At 41.5% G+C, this 18,864-nt stretch overlaps 1 protein-coding gene across 2 annotated transcripts in view; it reads right to left on the reverse strand.

Annotated features, from left to right (window-relative positions):
- Window positions 1-18,864, reverse strand: part of ITGA8 (integrin subunit alpha 8) — a 194,916-nt gene that overhangs the window by 38,382 nt on the left and 137,670 nt on the right. For both annotated transcript variants that reach the window (XM_027960110.2, XM_060397387.1), the window contains exons 24-25: window positions 17,178-17,283; window positions 14,536-14,694 (exon numbers count right to left, since the gene is read on the reverse strand). In XM_027960110.2, the coding sequence (XP_027815911.2) occupies window positions 14,536-14,694; window positions 17,178-17,283 (265 nt within the window). The remainder of the gene's footprint in view (window positions 1-14,535; window positions 14,695-17,177; window positions 17,284-18,864) is intronic.

Genomic DNA, 18,864 nt, shown 5'->3' on the forward strand with positions numbered 1-18,864 from the left:
GATGGCATCACGGACTCGATGGACATGAGTCTGAGTGAACTCCGGGAGATGGTGATGGACAGGGAGGCGTGGTGTGCTGCAATTCATGGGGTCGCAAAGAGTCGGACATGACTGAGCGACTGAACTGAACTGAACTGAACTGAAGAGAGTGGATCTAAAAGTTCTCATTCCAAGGAAAAAGAAATTTGTAACAATGTAAAGTGATGGATGTTAACTAGACATTGTGATCATTTTGCAATATATCTAGATATTGACTACATTGTACATCTGAATCCAATAAAATGTTACATGTCAATTAAGTCTCAACTAAAGAACAATACCAACAAGTTATGGAGGTCCTCTCCTGAGCAGAAGATTGGAAGAGATGGAAACTGAATCACAAAACTAAAGAATGAATGGATTTAGAGAAATGGATAATTATTTCAAGAAGTATGAAATTAAATCTCAGTCTTCTTCTCATATGAACTAATGCCTAATGGTGAAGAGATGAGATACATCTTCATCCCCCGCCCCCCAAATGTGAAGGCAACAAAACAAAATAAAACATGAATATTCTTAGTAGCTGCTTGTAAGGAGACAAAAGATAGTAGCAAAACTTCATGGGCATATAGGGGAGAAGGCAATGGCACCCCACTCCAGTCCTCTTGCCTGGAAAATCCCGTGGATGGAAGAGCCTGGTAGGCTGCAGTCCATGGGGTCACGAAGAGTCGGACACGACTGAGCGACTTCACTTTCACTTTTCACTTTCATGCCTTGGAGAAGGAAATGGCAACCCACTCCAGTGTTCTTGCCTGGAGAGTACCAGGGACGGGGAGCCGGGTGGGCTGCCGTCTATGGGGTCGCACAGAGTCAGACATGACTGAAGCAACTTAGCAGCAGCAGAGGATACTGGTGAAAAAAGTTATGACCATTATAGAAAAGATTATTGACAGCTTTTTAAAATGAGGGAGAGCTACACAATAATTTAGAAAGATACATGATCTTATGATCTACAAGATCAAGATACCATGATCTTACATGCAGATTACAAAATCGCATATAAGATTTTAAAAAATGAATGCTTACTTACATTGTGTATCAAACATAGGACTATTTAGAATAGCCGTCTAATTGTTACCACCAGTGGTGGAGTTTAAATGATATTAAAGAAGTTTTGCTAATTACTTTTTAGGTATGACAATGGTATTATGGATTTCTAAAGAGTGTCCTTAATTATTGGCAACATACAACAAAATGTTTATGGGTGAAACAAAAACATAAACTAACAGATAAATAGAATATAGAACAGTAAATAGGCAACGACATTACTAGAAATCAAATATTTTCTTCTTCGTGTTTTTGCATCTTGCCTGACACATTCCTTTGATGGAAATTTAGTATCTCTCAATATGAAAACCAAGAAGATTATAATAAAAGACAAATGAGGAAGTAGGGATAGCAATACAGCTTGGCTAACAAATGGAGGGAAAGACAATCCATTCTTGGAAGAGGATACAGAGGCAAGTTACTGCTTGTAGTTTGTTTTGAAGATAGGAAATTTAAGTAACTTTAAGTTGCTTTGAGGAAGGAATAAGTAGAGAGTAAGAGGTTGCAGATACTGGAAACGGGGAATACTTTAGACAGCAAAGTTAAACTCAGAATTGGGAGAAGGACTCTCCTCTGGAAGTGCTGGAGAGGAGCTAAGGATGAGGGAGAGATGATTAGAAGCTGGCGGGGATGGGAAATAGGTCATTTGAAGACTGTTTTGCTTTAAGGTCACTGGCTAATGGTAGTGATGCTTGAGAGATGGGATAGGAGGTACAGGGAATGTCGTGAAGGTTTGGAGAAGCCGATGAGGAGAATGAGAGGGAGAGGCCATCAGCTGGCCGAGGAGACTCTGCAGATGCCTCTGCCCAGTGAGCACCAGGCATCATCCATCTGTAACATGTCCACAGGCCAAGTGGTCGAGAAGCCAGACTCTGGGATCCAGCAGGAGGGAGATGGTCAGGCCAGGGACTTGGAAAGCACAGAGGACAAGGGAGGTGATGTAAGGGAGCTCATAAAAGGATGTTGTAACCAACTCACAGGTTCCAGGCTTGACAGGAAAGAAAGTATGGCCAAAGGCAGTCTTGAGAGTGGGGTGAGTTAACTGACTCAGAGGAAGTTTTTGTATCAAGGAAGAAAAGGACTAGTGGAGGAAGGAAGTGAGAAAAATAGAAAAATAGGAGACTGATTTATTAGAGTCTTGGATGCTGAACTGGATATTTCAGAGGTAAGGATGTAGAGGAGATGTTCAAAGTACTGGGCTAATGGGATGCATGGGAGTGAGCGTGAGGGTCAGCCATATGGACTTTGCAATATTTCAGGACAATGGCAGGTGGGTGATGCATTAGCTCAGGGAAACTCAGTGATGGAGAATCTGGTAGAGAAGTCTTTGCAGGGTTCTCCAGATTCCGGGATCTAATGCCTGATGGTCTGAGGTGGAACTGGTGTAATAATAATAGAAATAGAGTCCACAATAAATGTAATATGCTTGAATTACCCCCAAATCATCAGCTCATACCCTAGTCTGTGGAAGAATTATCTTCCACTAAACTGGACCCTGTTGCCAAAAAGGTTGGGGACCGCTGCTTTACCGTGTGAGATTAAAAGAAAATTCAGAATTGTGGGAATCTTTAAGATTCCCTTATATGTTTTCCATCATATGCTCAGGTGTTTGTGTGTGTATGTGTGGTGTGTGCTATGTGTGTAGTTTTTGAGATTTAGCATGTGCAATTTCTTCTTTTTATAGGTCATTGGAAGGTATGTTAACCCTGTAGGGCAACCAAACGATAGAGCAGAGATGCTGAGAAGAACTAGTGAATTTTTTTTTTTTTAATTCTCAAGGTATTGCCTACTTTTGGGCTTCCCTGGTGGCTCAGACAATAAAGAATCTGTCTGCAATGCAGGAGACCTGGGTTTGATCCGTGGGTCGGGAAAGATACCCTAGAGAAGGGAATGGCAACCCACTTCAGTGGGAATTCTCCTTGCCTGGAGAATTCCATGGACTAGAGGAGCCTGGTGGGCTACAGTCCATGGGGTCGCAGAGTTGGACACAACTGAGCAACTAACACTTTCAGTCTGCTATTCTCGTCAGTGGTAGTAGCAGCAGCGGTAGTTGTAGTATAACAGCTGCAGCAAAACAACAGCCCAAAGAGAAGAAAACCCTTCAGCTTCCTCTGTGTTTATACTGGATGCAGCTTGTGTTCAGAAACAGTTAGGACACCTCCTATTGTGGTGCTCCCTGGTGTACCATTACTCACAAACATTTCTACGTGGTTTCTCCATAAAACCCAGGACTTGCTCTGAGATACGGAATGAATGTATCACACCACAGGGGTTGATGAAATGTATTTCTTCCTCTTAGTGACAGTGTTTTACAAATAGAGCAACACTGCTCTCAAGTACCATCATCAAAGTCCAATGGCTCGCAACCCAGTTTTCTCAAATGGCATTCCAGAAATTATTTCAAAAGACAAAACAAAAATACAACCCCCAAAACAAGGTAGAAGTTATCCAAGAAATGTAAACAACAGTTAAAGGCTATTTTCCAGATGAACTTTTTTAGCCTGTTTCACCATGGATCACAAATCTACAGGTCAAGTTTTTCCTTAAGCTGAAATCCTTCGGGCTGAGGGAGGCTGGCCTCTTAGCACCCAGGTTACGCAGACTTTCAAGTTCAGGGTAATGTTTGCTATGTGCTATGGGAAGCTAGTGGTAAACACTAACATATTTCTCCAGAACAAACATGAAAATCACTTCTTTCTGTAATAAAGGAAACAATTGTTAGTAAATAGGGTTCTCTCCCCAGCTGTTAGTCAGATTCTGACCCCAACAGGAGTTTTCTATTTTCATAAATCATCACAAACTCTTCACTCTGGTATAGGTTTAAATTTATGGATTAAAGGGATACTGTGTGGCTGGAACATGCAATATAGTTGGAAATGCATCTCTGGAAGAAAAGAGTTGGGTGAAATTAGATAAAAGCTCCGTGAATCCAAAGAAACACAGCACATAGTATTTTTTCAGCCTGTTTGTCATTTGTCTTTGGATTTCAGGTATTTCTCATCCATAAAAGGCAGTTGCCTTTTCCTCATGTGACTCTGTGTCTATAATTAAATCGACACAGAGATGAGTCCAGGGGGTCAGTCCACCATGTCATTTTCTTTAAGATGTAAACGTTCAGGATTTGCTGGGAGAGGATAAAAGCCACAATTGTCTTTTAAGCTCCTGAACAGTACAGCAAAGCAGAGCTGAAAGAAGCAATTTACTCTCTTGGTGATTTTGAAGCTTAGCTGCTGGACATGTATTTTAAAAATTTTGAAATATAGATGAGAATTTGGAAACCATCTTAAAGAGATGATAAGGCAAAGAGAAACAGACCCCAGAAAGTATATTGTCTTTGGTGGCTGAAAAATGGTAATGTTGTAAGTAAGACTTCTACAGGTAGTGTTTTAGGTAAAAGGTGGATGAAATTCCTGTATCAGAGGGAACAGGAGAGAAACAGAGAGAAAGAAAGAAAGGAGGGAGGGAGGAGGAAAGAAAGAAAAAAGGAGGAGGAAGGAGAAAGGGAGAGAGAATTTGGTCTGAGAGCTGCTGACCTGGGAAGTAACAAGTATCCCGCATTCTGATCAACAAGCTGCAGTAAGTACTGTAAACGGAGGCAGTGATGAGGAAGAAAATTCTCTTAAGGATAAGACAAACCAATGCAAGTTTGCCAAGCCACTGTCTGCGGCCCGCTGATTTAAAAAAGAACAATTTGCCGGGCTATACTCCCTAACGAACAGTTTCTCTGTTTCTGCTTTCCATGTCTGCGCTATCTGGTTGTAATTTGGACTTCCTGTGGGAACAGTCTTGTTCAAGAGATCAGTTCTCAGTTGTAACTTTCTGGTTTCCAGAGCTCCGAGGACAGTTCTTTACACCTTGGCTTTTTCTCTTGCTGTCGGTTATCCTAGCCTAGTCCCTGTCAGATTACTTTCACCTCAGGATTTCCCTCTCCTGAACTTAGCCCCAGAAGATTCAATAGATCTTAACACAGGTTGCATCTGACCACCTTGTGTGTCTCCCTCCTCGGGCTATACTCTTACAATCTGTAGCCCTGTCTCCCAGCATCTCATACTTGGCTGTTGCTGATGAAATCTTGCCAATTAAAAAAAAAAAAAAAATAGGCCTTGTCTCTTTGTGCAGCTTTGGTTCCTTAACCCTGTTTGCTTACTTAGCTTCATTGTATTGAGAGATTGTAGCCTATCTGAAGGACCTTACTGAACCCAGGAGAGAGTCCACCAAAATAAGAAATTTGGTAGTTTGAAATCATTACTTTACTGCCTTTAGAATATTTTAAAAATACTTTATCCAACTCCAAAATTCTATTCCAAGAAGGATCTGGAACAAATTAGATTTAATGGATTGGTCTGAGTGTTGCAGACAGTTTGTTTCAAAATGCTTTAAATGGCAGAATATGGGGAAATCACCACATTCAAATCCTGTGTCCCTGCCCTGGACCATGAAGCCTGGAGACAGAACCTTTACGGATGCTTCTGCCCGAAGCAGGCAGAACCTGCTTCTGCCCCTGGGATTAGAGAAGACCGATAAATAAAGTGGCGCCATCATGGGATGAACAGAAAACCAAAGACTACAACCTTTTCATTGGGAGGCAGGAGTAAGAGCAGGGGTGACAGTGACCCCCCCAAGTGCCACACTTCACGCTTGCTTGAGCTGTGCACCACCAGGGGTTGTGCACCTTGCTCAAGCTTTTCCTGAACTGCATCATCTCCCTGGGGCATCCATCCACCCCTGTACTCACATGTTTGAACAGGGTCACAGAGAAGACTGAGTGAATCCCCACGAAGTCTAATATAAAGCAAGTACTGATACTTTATAAAAACTTCACTGACTTCTGCTTGTATCCTCCATCTCCCCCAGCCCTAACTTAGTTGTTGATGGTCTGTATTTGGGCAACAAATGAGGTGTTGTGCGCAGTGTCTCCTGAGACAGTCACAGGTCTTAGGAGAACATGAATAGTGTGGTGGCTTTTCAACATGGTCAGTGTCTTGTTCATCAAACCCTGTGGACATTCAGGTCACTGATGGGATAACCAGACAGTAATACTTCCTGTTAGAACTGAATCCCGTCAGGCCTATTCAGACTTAGAGGCTTATGTGAGCACAGTGGCATTTGGAATGCATATTCAATTTATAGGCAGGTTGTATTTCAGAAGATTTTCGGCTAGAAGTTTGGCACTTCAAATACCTTTCTCTTTGGAAATTGGGCCAGCCCACAGGAAAACCTAGTTCATCCACAATATGGCTTTGATGCATACAACTAAGTATTTGCAATAAAAAATAAAGCTGGGGAGGTTACTCCAGGAGTAATTTTTTTAAATAGAAAAAAAAATGATTGTGTTAATTACATTAAATTCTGATAGATTTAATGAGAGTAAGCCTTATGGAGATTCTGCAGAGGACATCTGGGGAATTTCAAAAGTTTTAGAGTTGGTGGCACTGATTCCTTAAAGTGAGTGGCCTAGAAAATGTTTCAAAGGAAATCTGATGGTTTCTAATTCATAACCCAATTTCCTTAGAACACGTGAGAGTTGGAGTCAGTGAAGGAGGGAAATGAATAAAAATGAGATATTTATATATTAAACAGGAGGAGAAGCTGACTAAAAAATTGTATGTGAACACAAGAGAAAGAGATTTTTCTGAAGGGAAATCAACTGACTGTCTGGAGAGGAAAATGATGGGGAACTTTGGAAATCCTCTGGAGGAAACTTCAAAAAGTAGACAGTTCTTCCTCTGACAGGTCCACGGTTGGGACATTTTGGTGGCTCATCCAGTGGAGACTGGAGCATTTTCAGAAAAGACTTGCAGATGCAGAGGTTTCAAGAGGCACTCACTTCCTATGGTCTGATTCCTTCTGTGATAAAGGAATCACAGAACCATATAGTAAGGAAATTCACCTTAGTCCACTCAGTAGGGAAGATTTAATGTGCACGTGTGTGCTCAGTTGCTCAGTTATATCCCACTCTTTTCAACCCTATGGACTAGCCCATCGGGCTCCTCTGTCCGTGGGATTTCCCAGGCAAGAATACTGGAGTGCATTGCCATTTCCTCCTCCAGAGGATCTTCCAGACCCAGGGATCCAACCTGCGTCTCCTGTATTGCAGGCAGATGCTTTACCACTGAGCCACCTGGGAAGCCACAAGATATAATGCTATGATTTAATTTTGCCTATACAAACATATTTCTGCCTCCCTTTTCATTATTACAGATCTACCATCTCTCTACTTCTCAGTTAAAGAGCTAAGTTTAAAAAATTAGCTAGTTTAAGATAAAACTATCAGTACTCCAATTAAAAATACCCTTCAAATTAGCTTTGTTGCAAGAATCTGAAATTGATATTAGACTTAAAAGTTTGCCCAGCCTATTCTTTTGATGGTAACAAATATAATAAATAGTTTGCTAATTTCCAATTTACATTTAAGTCAGCAAGTAGACTGTTTAGCTTTGCATTACCCAGAAAGAAATTTCCAAGTAAATTAATAGTAACTTTACCAAGAAATTATTTACTATCTTAAAAGGAAAGTAATTTTCAAATACTCTCAATTGTTTATAGCTCTTCATGTAAAAAATATGGTCATTATCAAGTTTTAAAATCTATTTATTGATAAAAGGTCATTTAGACTCTTTGGGTCATGCTTGTTAAATATAGGTAAAAGTACTTTGAGATCTGAAAGTAATAATATTTCAAGTTTTCCATGAATTCAGAATTTCAAAAACTCATGACTTGTTATAATTAGTTATTTTATCATGGTCTTACTTTCTATTGTAATCAAATCTTATTTTTTAATGATATGGTTTTTATAAAAATATATATTTATTTATTTATTTGGCTGAGCTAGATCTTAGTTACTGCACATGGGATCTTTAATTGTGGCATTAGAATTTTTAGTTGCACATGCAGGATCTAGTTTCTTGGTCAGGGATTGAACCTGGGCCCCCTGCTTTGGGAGAACAGTCTCAGCCACTGGGCCACCAGAAAAGTATCTCTAAACAAATCTTGTATTATGTTTCTATAGAAAAAGTTTTATAAAATGAGCATAACTAAGCTGCATTTTGCACTAGCCTTGGAAAGATTTTTAATCAAAATCTATACTTTAAGGAATAACTGGGTAGCAGGGAATGTAGGTAATGGGGATATACTCCCACCCAGCTTGCACCAATCTGTCAAAGTTTAAGGCTAGTTACTATTGGTAAAGTTCCAGCCAGTGTAAATGATCATTAAATTGCAACAAAGAAAAAATAACTCACAACCAACATAACTCAGTTCAGTTGTTCAGTCATGTCCGACTCTTTGCGACCCCATGGACTGTAGCACTCCAGGCTTCCCTGTCCATCACCAACTACCAGAGCCTGCTCAAACTCATATCCATTGCGTTGGTGATGCCATCCAACCATCTCATCTTCTGTCACCCCCTTCTCCTCCCGCCTTCAATCTTTCCCACCATCAGGGTCTTTTCCTATGAGTCAGTTCTTCGCATCAGGTGGCCAAAGGATTGGAGTTTCAGCTTCAGCATCAGTCCTTCCAATGAACACCCAGGACTGATCTCCTTCAGAATGGACTGGTTGGATCTCCTTGCAGTCCAAGGGACTCTCAAGAGTCTTCTCCAGCATCACAGTTGAAAGGCATCAATTCTTCTGCACTCAGCTTTGTTTATAGCCCAACTCTCACATCCATAAATGACTACTGGAAAAACCATAGCTTTGATTAGATGGACCTTTGTTGGTAAAGCAATGTCTCTGCTTTTTAATATGCTGTCTATTTGATCATAGCTTTTCTTCCAAGGAGCAAGCGTCTTTTTATTTCATGGCTGCAGTCACCATCTGTAGTGATTTTGGAGCCCCCCAAAATAAAGTCTCTCACTGTTTCCATTTTCCCCGTCTATTTGCCATGAAGTGATAGGACCAGATGCCATGATCTTAGTTTTCTGAATGTTGAGTGTTAAGCCAACTTTTTCACTCCCCTTTCACTTTCATCAAGAGGCTCTTTAGTTCTTCTCGGCTTTCTGCCATAAGGGTGGTGTCATCTGCGTATCTGAGGTTATTGATATTTCTCCCAGCATCTTGATTCCAGCTTGTGCTTCATCCAGCCTGGCATTTCTCATGATGTACTCTGCATATAAGTTAAATAAGCAGGGTGACAATATACAGCCTTGATGTACTCCTTTCCCGATTTGGAATCAGTCTGTTTTCCATGTCTGGTTCTAACTGTTGCTTCCTGACCTGCATACAGATTTCTCAAGAGGCAAGTCAGGTGGTCTGGTATTGCCATCTCTTTCAGAATTTTCCACAGTTGTTGTGATCCACACAGTCAAAGGCTTTGGCATAGTCAATAAAGCAGAAGAAGGTGTTTTTTTGGAACTCTCTTGTTTTTTTGATGATCCAATGGATGCTGGCAATTTGATCTCTGGTTCCTCTGCCTCTTTTAAATTCAGCTTGAACATCTGGAAGTTCAAAGTTCACATACTGTTGAAGCCTGGCTTGCAGAATTTTGAGAATTACTTTGCTAGTGTGTGAGATGAGTGCAATTGTGCGGTAGTTTGAACATTCTTTGGCATTGCTTTCTTTGGGATTGGAATGAAAACTGACCTTTTCCAGTCATGTAGCCACTCCTGAGTTTTCCAGATTTGTTGGCATATTGAATGCAGCACTTTCACAGCATCATCTTTTAGGATTTGAAATGGCTCCACTGGAATTCCATCACCTCCACTAACTTTGTTTGTAGTGACGTTTCCTAAGGCCCACTTGACTTTGCATTCCAGGATGTCTGGCTCTTGGTGAGTGATCACACCATCGTGGTTATCTGGGTCATGATGATCTTTTTTGTATAGTTCTTCTGTGTATTCTTGCCATCTCTTCTTAATATCTTCTGCTTTTGTTCAGTTCAGTTCAGTTCAGTCGCTCAGTCGTGTCCGACTCTTTGCGACCCCATGAATCGCAGCACGCCAGGCCTCCCTGTCCATCACCAACTACCAGAGTTCACTCAGACTCACGTCCATCGAGTTGGTGATGCCATCCAGCCATCTCATCCTCTGTCGTCCCCTTCTCCTCCTGCCCCCAATCCCTCCCAGCATCAAAGTCTTTTCCAATGAGTCAACTCTTCACATGAGGTGGCCAAAGTATTGGAGTTTCAGCTTCTGCATCAGTCCTTCCAAAGAACACCCAGGACTGATCTCCTTTAGAATAGACTGATTGGATCTCCTTGCAGTCCAAGGGACTCTTAAGAGTCTTCTCCAACACCACACTTCAAAAGCATCAATTCTTCGGTGCTCAGCTTTCTTCACCATCCAACTTTCACATCCATACATGACCACTGGAAAAACCATAGCCAAGGACTAGATGGACCTTCGTTGACAAAGTAATATCTCTGCTTTTGAATATGCTATCTAGGTTGGTCATAACTTTTCTTCCAAGGAGTAAGCATCTTTTCATTTCATGGCTGCAGTCACCATCTGCAGTGATTTTGGAGCCCCAGAAAAATAAAGTCTGACACTGTTTCCACAGTTTCCCCATCTGTTTCCCATGAAGTGATGGGACCAGATGCCATGATCTTCGTTTTCTGAATGTTGAGCTTTAAGCCAACTTTTTCACTCTCCTCTTTCACTTTCATCAAGAGGCTTTTTAGTTTCTCTTCAAGGAAATGGCAATCCACTCCAGTACTCTTGCCTCAAAAATCCCATGGATGGAGGAGCATGGTAGGCTGCAGTCCATGGGGTCGCAAAGAATCTGACACGACTGAGCGACTTCACTCCCTCAGTTTCTTAGGTATCTCTAATTTTCTTGAAGAGATCTCTAATCTTTCCCATTCTATTGTTTTCCTTTTCTTTGCATTATCAGTGAGGAAGGCTTTCTTATCTCTCCTTGCTATTCTTTGTAACTCTGCATTCAAATGGGTATATCTTTCCTTTTCTCCTTGCCTTTAGCTTCTCTTCTTTCTCAGCTGTTTGTAAGGCCTCCTCAGACAGCCACTTTGCCTTTCTTGCATTTCTTCCCTTGGGGATGGTCTTGACCACTGTCTCCTGTAGTGTCACAAACCTCCATCCAAAGTTCTTCAGGCACTCTGTCTATCAGATCTAACCCCTTGAATCTATTTCTCACTTCCACTGTATAATTGTAAGGGATTTGATTTACGGCATAACTGAATGGTCTAGTGGTTTTCCTTACTTTTTTCCATTTAAGTCTGAATTTGGCAATAGGAGTTCATGATCTGAGCCACAGTCAGCTCCTGGTCTTGTTTTTGCTGACTGTATAGAGCTTCTCCATCTTTGGCTGCAAAGAATATAATCAGTCTGATTTCAGTATTGACTATCTGGTGATGTCCATGTGTAGAGTCTTCTATTGTGTTGTTGGAAAAAGGTGTTTGCTATGACCAGTGAGTTCTCCCGGCAAAACTCTGTTAGCCTTTTACCTGCTTTGTTTTGTACTCCAAGGTCAAATTTGCCTGTTATTCCAGGTAGCTCTTGACTTCCTACTTTTGCATTCCAGTCCGTTATAATGAAGAGGACATCTTTTTTTGGGTGTTAGTTCTAGAAGGTCTTGTAGGTCTTCATAGAACCATTCAACTTCAACTTCTTCAGCATTACTGGTTGGGTAATAGACTTGGATTACTCTGAATTTGAATGGTTTTTCTTGGAAACGAACTGACATTATTCTGTCATTTTTGAGACTGCATCCAAGCACTGCATTTTGTACTCTTTTGTTGACTATGATGGCTACTCCATTTCTTCTAAGGGATTCTTGCCACAGTAGTAGATATAATGGTCATCTGAGTTAAATTCACCCATTCCAGTCCATTTTAGTTCACTGATTCCTAAAATGTTCACTCTTGCCATCTCCTATGTGACCACTTCCAATTTGCCTGGGCCTAACATTTCAGGTTCCTATTGCTCTTTACAGCATCAGACTTTACTTCCATCACCCATCTAATCCACAACTGGGTATTGTTTTTGCTTTGGCTCCATCTCTTCATTCTTTCTGGAGTTATTTCTCCACTGATCTCCAGTAGCATGTTGGGCAACTACTGACCTGGGGAGTTCATCTTTCAGTGTCATACCTTTTTGCCTTTTCATACTGTTCATGGGGTTCTCAAGATAAGAATACTGAAGCTGTTTGCCATTCCTTTCTCCAGTGGACCACATTTTGTCAGAATTCTCCGCCGTGACCCATCCACCTTGGGTGGCCCTACACGGCATGGCTCATAGTTTCATTGAGCTAGGCAATGCTGTGGTCCATGTGATTAGTTTGGTAAGTTTTCTGTGATTGCGGTTTTCATTCTGTCTGCCCTCTGATGGATAAGGATCAGAGGTTTATGGAAGCTTCCTGATAGGAGAGACTGACTGAGGGGGAAACTGGGTCTTGTTCTGATGGGCAGGGCCATGTTCAGTAAATCTTTAATCCAATTTTTTGTTGATCAGCAAGGCTTAGTTTCTGCCCTGTTGCTTGACCTGAGGCCAAACCATGGTGGAGATAATAAAGATAATGGCAACCTCCTGGAAATGGCAACCCACTCCAGTATTCTTGCCTGGAGAATCCCATGGGTGGAGGAGCCTGTTGGGCTACAGTCCATGGGGTCGCAAAGAGTCAGACATGACTGAATGACTTCACACTCCCACCCTCGCACCCTGGCACTGCTGCAGTCAGTGCCTTAGACCCTGAAGCACGCCCTTGCTGACCCACGCCTCTGCCAGAGACTCCTGGACACTCATGGGCATGCCTGGGCCAGTTTCTTGTGGGGTATTAAACAAGTTACATAATATATACAAACGTATATAAATAGTATCAGACACAAACAAAGCAGGACACTCAAAGGGAGTTAGAAAATATTTGCATAACCACTTGCTCCAAGAAGCTAAGGACTAAAATGGGGTCTAAGGTAGCTGAGAAAAGGAGATGCTGCTGCTGCTAAGTCGCTTCAATCATGTCCGACTCTGTGTGACCCCATAGACGGCAGCCCACCAGGCTCCCCCGTCCCTGGGATTCTCCAGACAAGAACACTGGAGCGGGTTGCCATTTCCTTTTCTAGAACAGGAGATGTGAGCATCTTAATTACTTGGGTGTTATCCATTAACATTTGAAGATACTATTTTATAATAAGCTACTGTCCTTGAGGATGTTAAATTATCTCAGTGAAGAGTGAAGAGAGAGGAAGTGGGGCAGGGGTGAAGGATGCCAAGGAGGATGTATTTTAAATCATTTTGTGGAAGACAAGTGGCCTTATTATTTCCCCCCAAAGAAGGAAGAAGTCTTGATGCCCCATAAATCCATGAATACTGGACCTCCTTTTAGTCTTTCTCTTTCTGAATAGAAGGCATGTTGGCTTAAAGAAAAAATCCTTTCATAGCGTCAGTGCCCCAGTGCCACTGGCTGAGAACAGAGGCGGTCCTGCACCCAGGATGGCTGAATTAGTATTTCCCCAAGTCTGCCTCTGCCTGCTTGATTATGGAGATACTCTGTCCCTGCCAGTACTGAGAGTGTTGACTCTTCAATGGAGTCTTCTTTTGAGAACAACATCACATTAACAAGAATTTTTTTTCTTTCATTCAAATGTGACATTTTCAAGGGCTTACACTCATTAATTTATTTCCTTTCCAGAAGGACCCCAAAGCCAGATTTGGGTCTTAATCTGGACAGAATCAGCTCTGTGGAACCTTGAGTTTCTGATTAAAGAGTGACTCACAAGGTGATTGAGTGGGGGTCTGCAGGGAGGCAGACTCTCAGACCCCACCCCAGACAGAACCCGTGTTTTATTTATAGAGACCTCCAGGTGATTCCAATATGCTCACAGTTTGGGAAGCCCTGCCCTAGGCACCTCTGAAAGCTGGGGTCCTGAAAACTCTAGGCTGGGGGTCCTCAAGGGCATTGAGATGGCCTTTGGCAAATAATCACATTTTACCACTTGCTATTGGAAACATCTGGAAAACCCCGTTTTGGCCAAGATTCTTATGCTTTTTGGCAATATACCAAAAAAGACTTTAAAACAGCATTTTAGACACATTCTCCAAAACATGACAAGGAGTCGATTTCTGATTTGGGTTGGGTTGTACTGCTAGTCAAACCATATGTAAAAGTTACTGCACTGAAAGAGGCTAAATGAATGACAGGCTGCCATGAGCTATAAAACCAGGAGAAACTGATGTTTTCTAGGAGTGATATTTTAAGTTAGGTCTGGCTTTTCTTATTTTATTTTTAATATTTTCTTGGCCACATAGCTTGTGGGATCTTAGTTCCCCAACTAGCGACTGAACCCACATCCCCTGTATTGGAAGCATGGAGTCTTAACCACTGGACCACCAGGGAAGTCCCAGGTCTGGCGTTTTAACTGTAAAACTAAAAACAAAGATCTGATCAATTTTCACTGAAGTCACTGAATTATTTCACTTTTTTTTTTTAAATTAGCCACTGTTATTTTCTCCTTACTATGAAAAATAAACGAAGTTGCTGATTAGAGCAGACTCCTTACCTTTATATCTTGTGGGTTGATACCAGGATTTGTTTGACATCGCAGAGGTCCCAGAGTTTGAATATGAAAAATGTAGAGGAGAAATTCGTCCCGGGCAGAGAAGGGCCAGCCCACCTCCAGTAGGGTGTCGCTGATGGTGCTTGGGCCAATATTGTGCAGCTACAAGCAGGGAACATGGCACAGAACGGTCAGCACAAGGCAGCAAGTTGAAATCAAACTCCATAAACTCAGAACCCATTCTAAAAAAGCATGGATTTGGCTTTAAGTCATCTGCACTAGGACTGTGACAATAGGAAGAGTCTCTTAAGCAAGAGGAATCCTGGAAGCAAGACGGGCTGATGCTTAGAGAAGACAGTTCAGTCTGTGGAGCTCTCAGTGCAGAATTCCTTTGCAAAGGCCACCTTCACCATGTCTGATAACTGTGCCATTTCCCTTACGTTTATGTTAATCTAATCACAGCGAGAGAAACTTCACTTTAATTATCTGCTTTCTAAACTTGGTTATTCTTTCCTTACATTGAAATTGGCCTCTTTCCTGACTACTGACTTGTCGATTGTAACCATATGCGACGCACTTTCCCTTACCCCCTGGAAAAATGGCTATCCATCAAATACCAGAGATGGCCCAGGCTCACCACAGTTCACTTCAAGTGCGCATTTCAAAGCTGAGCTCCTTCTGTTTTAATCAGTGAATCTCAAGGAAAGAAAGGCCACGTTGCATAAAGAGATGAAGTCTTTGAACACAAGAATCCTGTACTTTCGGGACACAAAACAGCCTGGGAACACCACTAAGTGGGTTTAAATTTACTGTGGTTTTGAAAATTCACTTCAAAGTTAGCTAGGACCTTTTGCCCTTTTCTTTTTTCACAGTTCTGACAATTATAATGATCCATAAAATAATTTATAATTGGTTTTGCTTATTAGGTGGCTCATTTCATTGACATTATCAAAGCAACATGCCATCCATTGATAAAAGTATATTTTGAGACATGAAACTAGCCTGTAAGCAATGTTCAGTGATTGCTTTTGGCACTACTGGGTATTACCCTTAAATTTTATGATCCATTGTTGCTCAGATTAGAAGCAGGGTTGCCCTGAGAATGATTGCGTTTGAATGTTTTCAAACTTTAAAGTTTCACCATTCTAAGGAGAGACTAGTGCACACAAGGCTTAATAAATTACTTGACAGAATTTTTTTTCCCAGTGAGGTTCTTGATCAGAATGGCCTTGGGACTGCATTATCCTTTTGTTATCAGGAGAGCTTAAGCCAAAGCCTTGATCCAGCTTTGGACAGGGTGTCTGATTCTGGACCACAGGCTGGGCAGATGGGAGGCTTTCATGTTGACACTATGCAGGAGTTGATGCTTCTTTCTCATCTATGTAAACATCTCATCAGCTCTGAATTGGCTTTAACTATTATTCTTAGAGAATGCTACTCAAGTCCTTTGTAGCTTAAGATGAAAGATATAGCCAGAATTATTAGGTCAGCGGCATGCATGACACAAGAAAGAGATTGGCGGCATTAACCAAGAAGGAACCTCAAATAGAAAATGGCTCGGAACATTGTTTTGCTGGCCCCGTGAAGATGAACAGGAATAACTGCTCCACTGGCAGCATGTACTGGGTTGGCCAAAATGTTCATTTGGGTTTTTCACACGAACGTTTTGGCCAGCCCAACACTTTATTAAGAAAAAAAAGAACTACTAAACTAACCATTTACTATATCTTGGTTTCTAACTGTAAAAAAAAAAAAAAACTTTAATGTTTTGGATAATGTGTCAACAAAGCTCCTCTCTATGAACACTTTAACACTTGAAGTGGAAACAGATCAACAGGTCTTTATCACAAGCTGCTGGTTTGCTTCTGAAAAATAAATGGACTATTTCAAATCTCAGAATAACATACATATCTGATTGAGGTTAGTCGAATGAACAGTAAAATTATTCTTATCTGTCAAACCTCCACCCATGCTATACACCCATTTGGGGACTATAAAATAGTAGATAGTCCATATGGCTTTGTCTAGTACCTTCTGGTTGGTGACTTTTAATTTAAAAGGTGGATGGGTTTTAAAAATAGGTAAAGGTGTAGGAAGAAATGAACTAAAGTCTAGGGAGTGTGTCATTTCTAGACTTAGGCTGTCCAAACAGCAAAAGAGAGGAAATAAAGAACCTGGGCCACCTGATGCTAAGAGCTGACTCATGGGAAAAGACTGGAATACTAGAAAGACTCAGGGCAGGAGGAGAAGGGGGCGACAGAGGAGGAGATGATTGGATGGCATCATTGACTCGATGGACATGAGTTTGAGCAAACTCTGGGAGATAGTAAAGGACAGGGAAGCCTGGAGTGCCGCAGTCCATGGGGTCACAAAGAGTTGAACACGACTGAGCAACTGAATGACAACAAAAAGAACAGGAACAGGAACAAGATAAAATGCTTCTCACTGTATAATGGCTCTTGCCAGTAAAAAGCCAGTGGTTATTTAGTAGAACACCCTCCCACCACCCACTGCAACATGAGAGCAAAACAGCACAAATCTAGGCTGGATCTTGGATTGGTATCTTTTAAAACACTGTGAAAAGTGTATTAGCAAAGAGCATAAGAACAGACCCTGAGCACAGCTTCAACAGAGACAACGATTACCTCATAAATATGTTCCACCAGTGGTCCGACTCCCTCCTCCTTGTGAGGCTCCTCTTCTGGTTCCCAGTTCTGAATGGGCAGGACGATCTGCGGAGGGTGGGACACTCTGAAACATGGAACATGATGTCAGTCGCTGGTGCTGGCACGTTTAAACAGTGTCTTACTTGTGTGGAGTACATTAACAGCAGCAGCAAAGAGTGACTGCCAATTTATTTGAACAGACATCATCCACAAGGAAACAGTATTGAAAGTTTTTGTTTAGCAGAATCACTAAAGGAGTAGGTAAGGGTCTGAGTGAGAGTGTTAGTCACTCAGTCGTGTCCGACTCTGTGTGAACCCATGGACTGTAGCCCACCGAGCCCCTCTATCCATGGGCTTCTCCAGGCAAGAATATCTGGAGTGGGTTGCCATTCCCTTCTCCAGGGGATCTTCCCAACCCAGGGATCAAACCCCAGTCTCCTGCATTGCTGGCAGATTCTTAACTGTCTGAGCCACCAGGGAAGCCTTCAAGGGTCTGAAACATCTCTTAATTAACTGGTCTGGAACTCAGATCGACTTATTTTATAGCATCTCCTCTCTTAAGCACTAGGGGGCAGAGCAGAGCACATTCCTGAACTGAGATGGATAATATCACATATACATAAATACACATCTATCCATAGATCCTGTGTAAGTATAAGTGTGTGTATACATGATCTATAATCCATGCTTTAAGTCATATCAAGAAATGGGACATTTTTATGGATAAAAAAATCTAGAATTCTGTGCGCTATGTGAAATGTCCAGTTGTAACAAAATACTGTTTCTACCTCAGAGTAGAAACGTGGCCACTTGTATATTTCTCCTTCTTAGATTTCTTTAGCTTTCCATGAATGCAGCCATACCTCTTATAAGGCCAGGCCCAGAGCCAACATAAAGCCTGATCAAGTTCTAGAGTTATTTTATATATTACTGAAGCATGAGACACAGAGAGAAGGAGAGGTAAGTGGTAGAATCGTGTAAGTAGGATATTAGCCAGGCTATTCTGTCCATGGGATTCTCCAGGCAAGAATACTAGAGAGGGTTGCCATGCCCTCCTCCAGGGGATTTTCCTGACCCAGAGATTGAACCCATGTCTCTTATGTCTGCTACATCTGCAGGCGGGTTCTTTACTACAAGTGCCACCTGGGAAGCCCTATTAATTGGATATACAGGTAGTTTTCCCTGCAGTTTACACCTAGAAAGTGAGCACTGTAGGGATGAAATACAGCATGTGGCGTTATTCCATAGCAAAAGCTGATTGTAAACCAAACTGTTATTGTTTTATAATCTTAAAAATGATAATTCCCCCCCAAACAATGCTTTCTAGCAGTTTTTAGGTAAACGGTATCTTTCAAAGAATTCTTAGACCTTCAGCTAACTTCAATAGAAAATATCTCTTTCGGCAATTGAAGTCTTAAATGCCCTTCTAAGAATACCCAGTAATTAGCACAGCCTTTAGTAACTTCAAACGTTATCTTTTCTCTTCTTTGGGTAATATATTTCTAAAGCAGAAAGCAAAATATATTGGGTTAAATTCTGACTGCAGGGCAAATAGTTTAATTTCTATTTGTCTCCATTTCTTTATCTGGAAAATTATGATAAAACTCTGGGCTCTATACCTCAAATGATTGGAAAATATGTCACCTACTTGTTGGTCAAAGTCAAT

This window comes from Ovis aries, chromosome 13 (assembly GCF_016772045.2).
Source record: "Ovis aries strain OAR_USU_Benz2616 breed Rambouillet chromosome 13, ARS-UI_Ramb_v3.0, whole genome shotgun sequence".
In the NCBI taxonomy this organism is placed as follows: domain Eukaryota; kingdom Metazoa; phylum Chordata; class Mammalia; order Artiodactyla; family Bovidae; genus Ovis; species Ovis aries.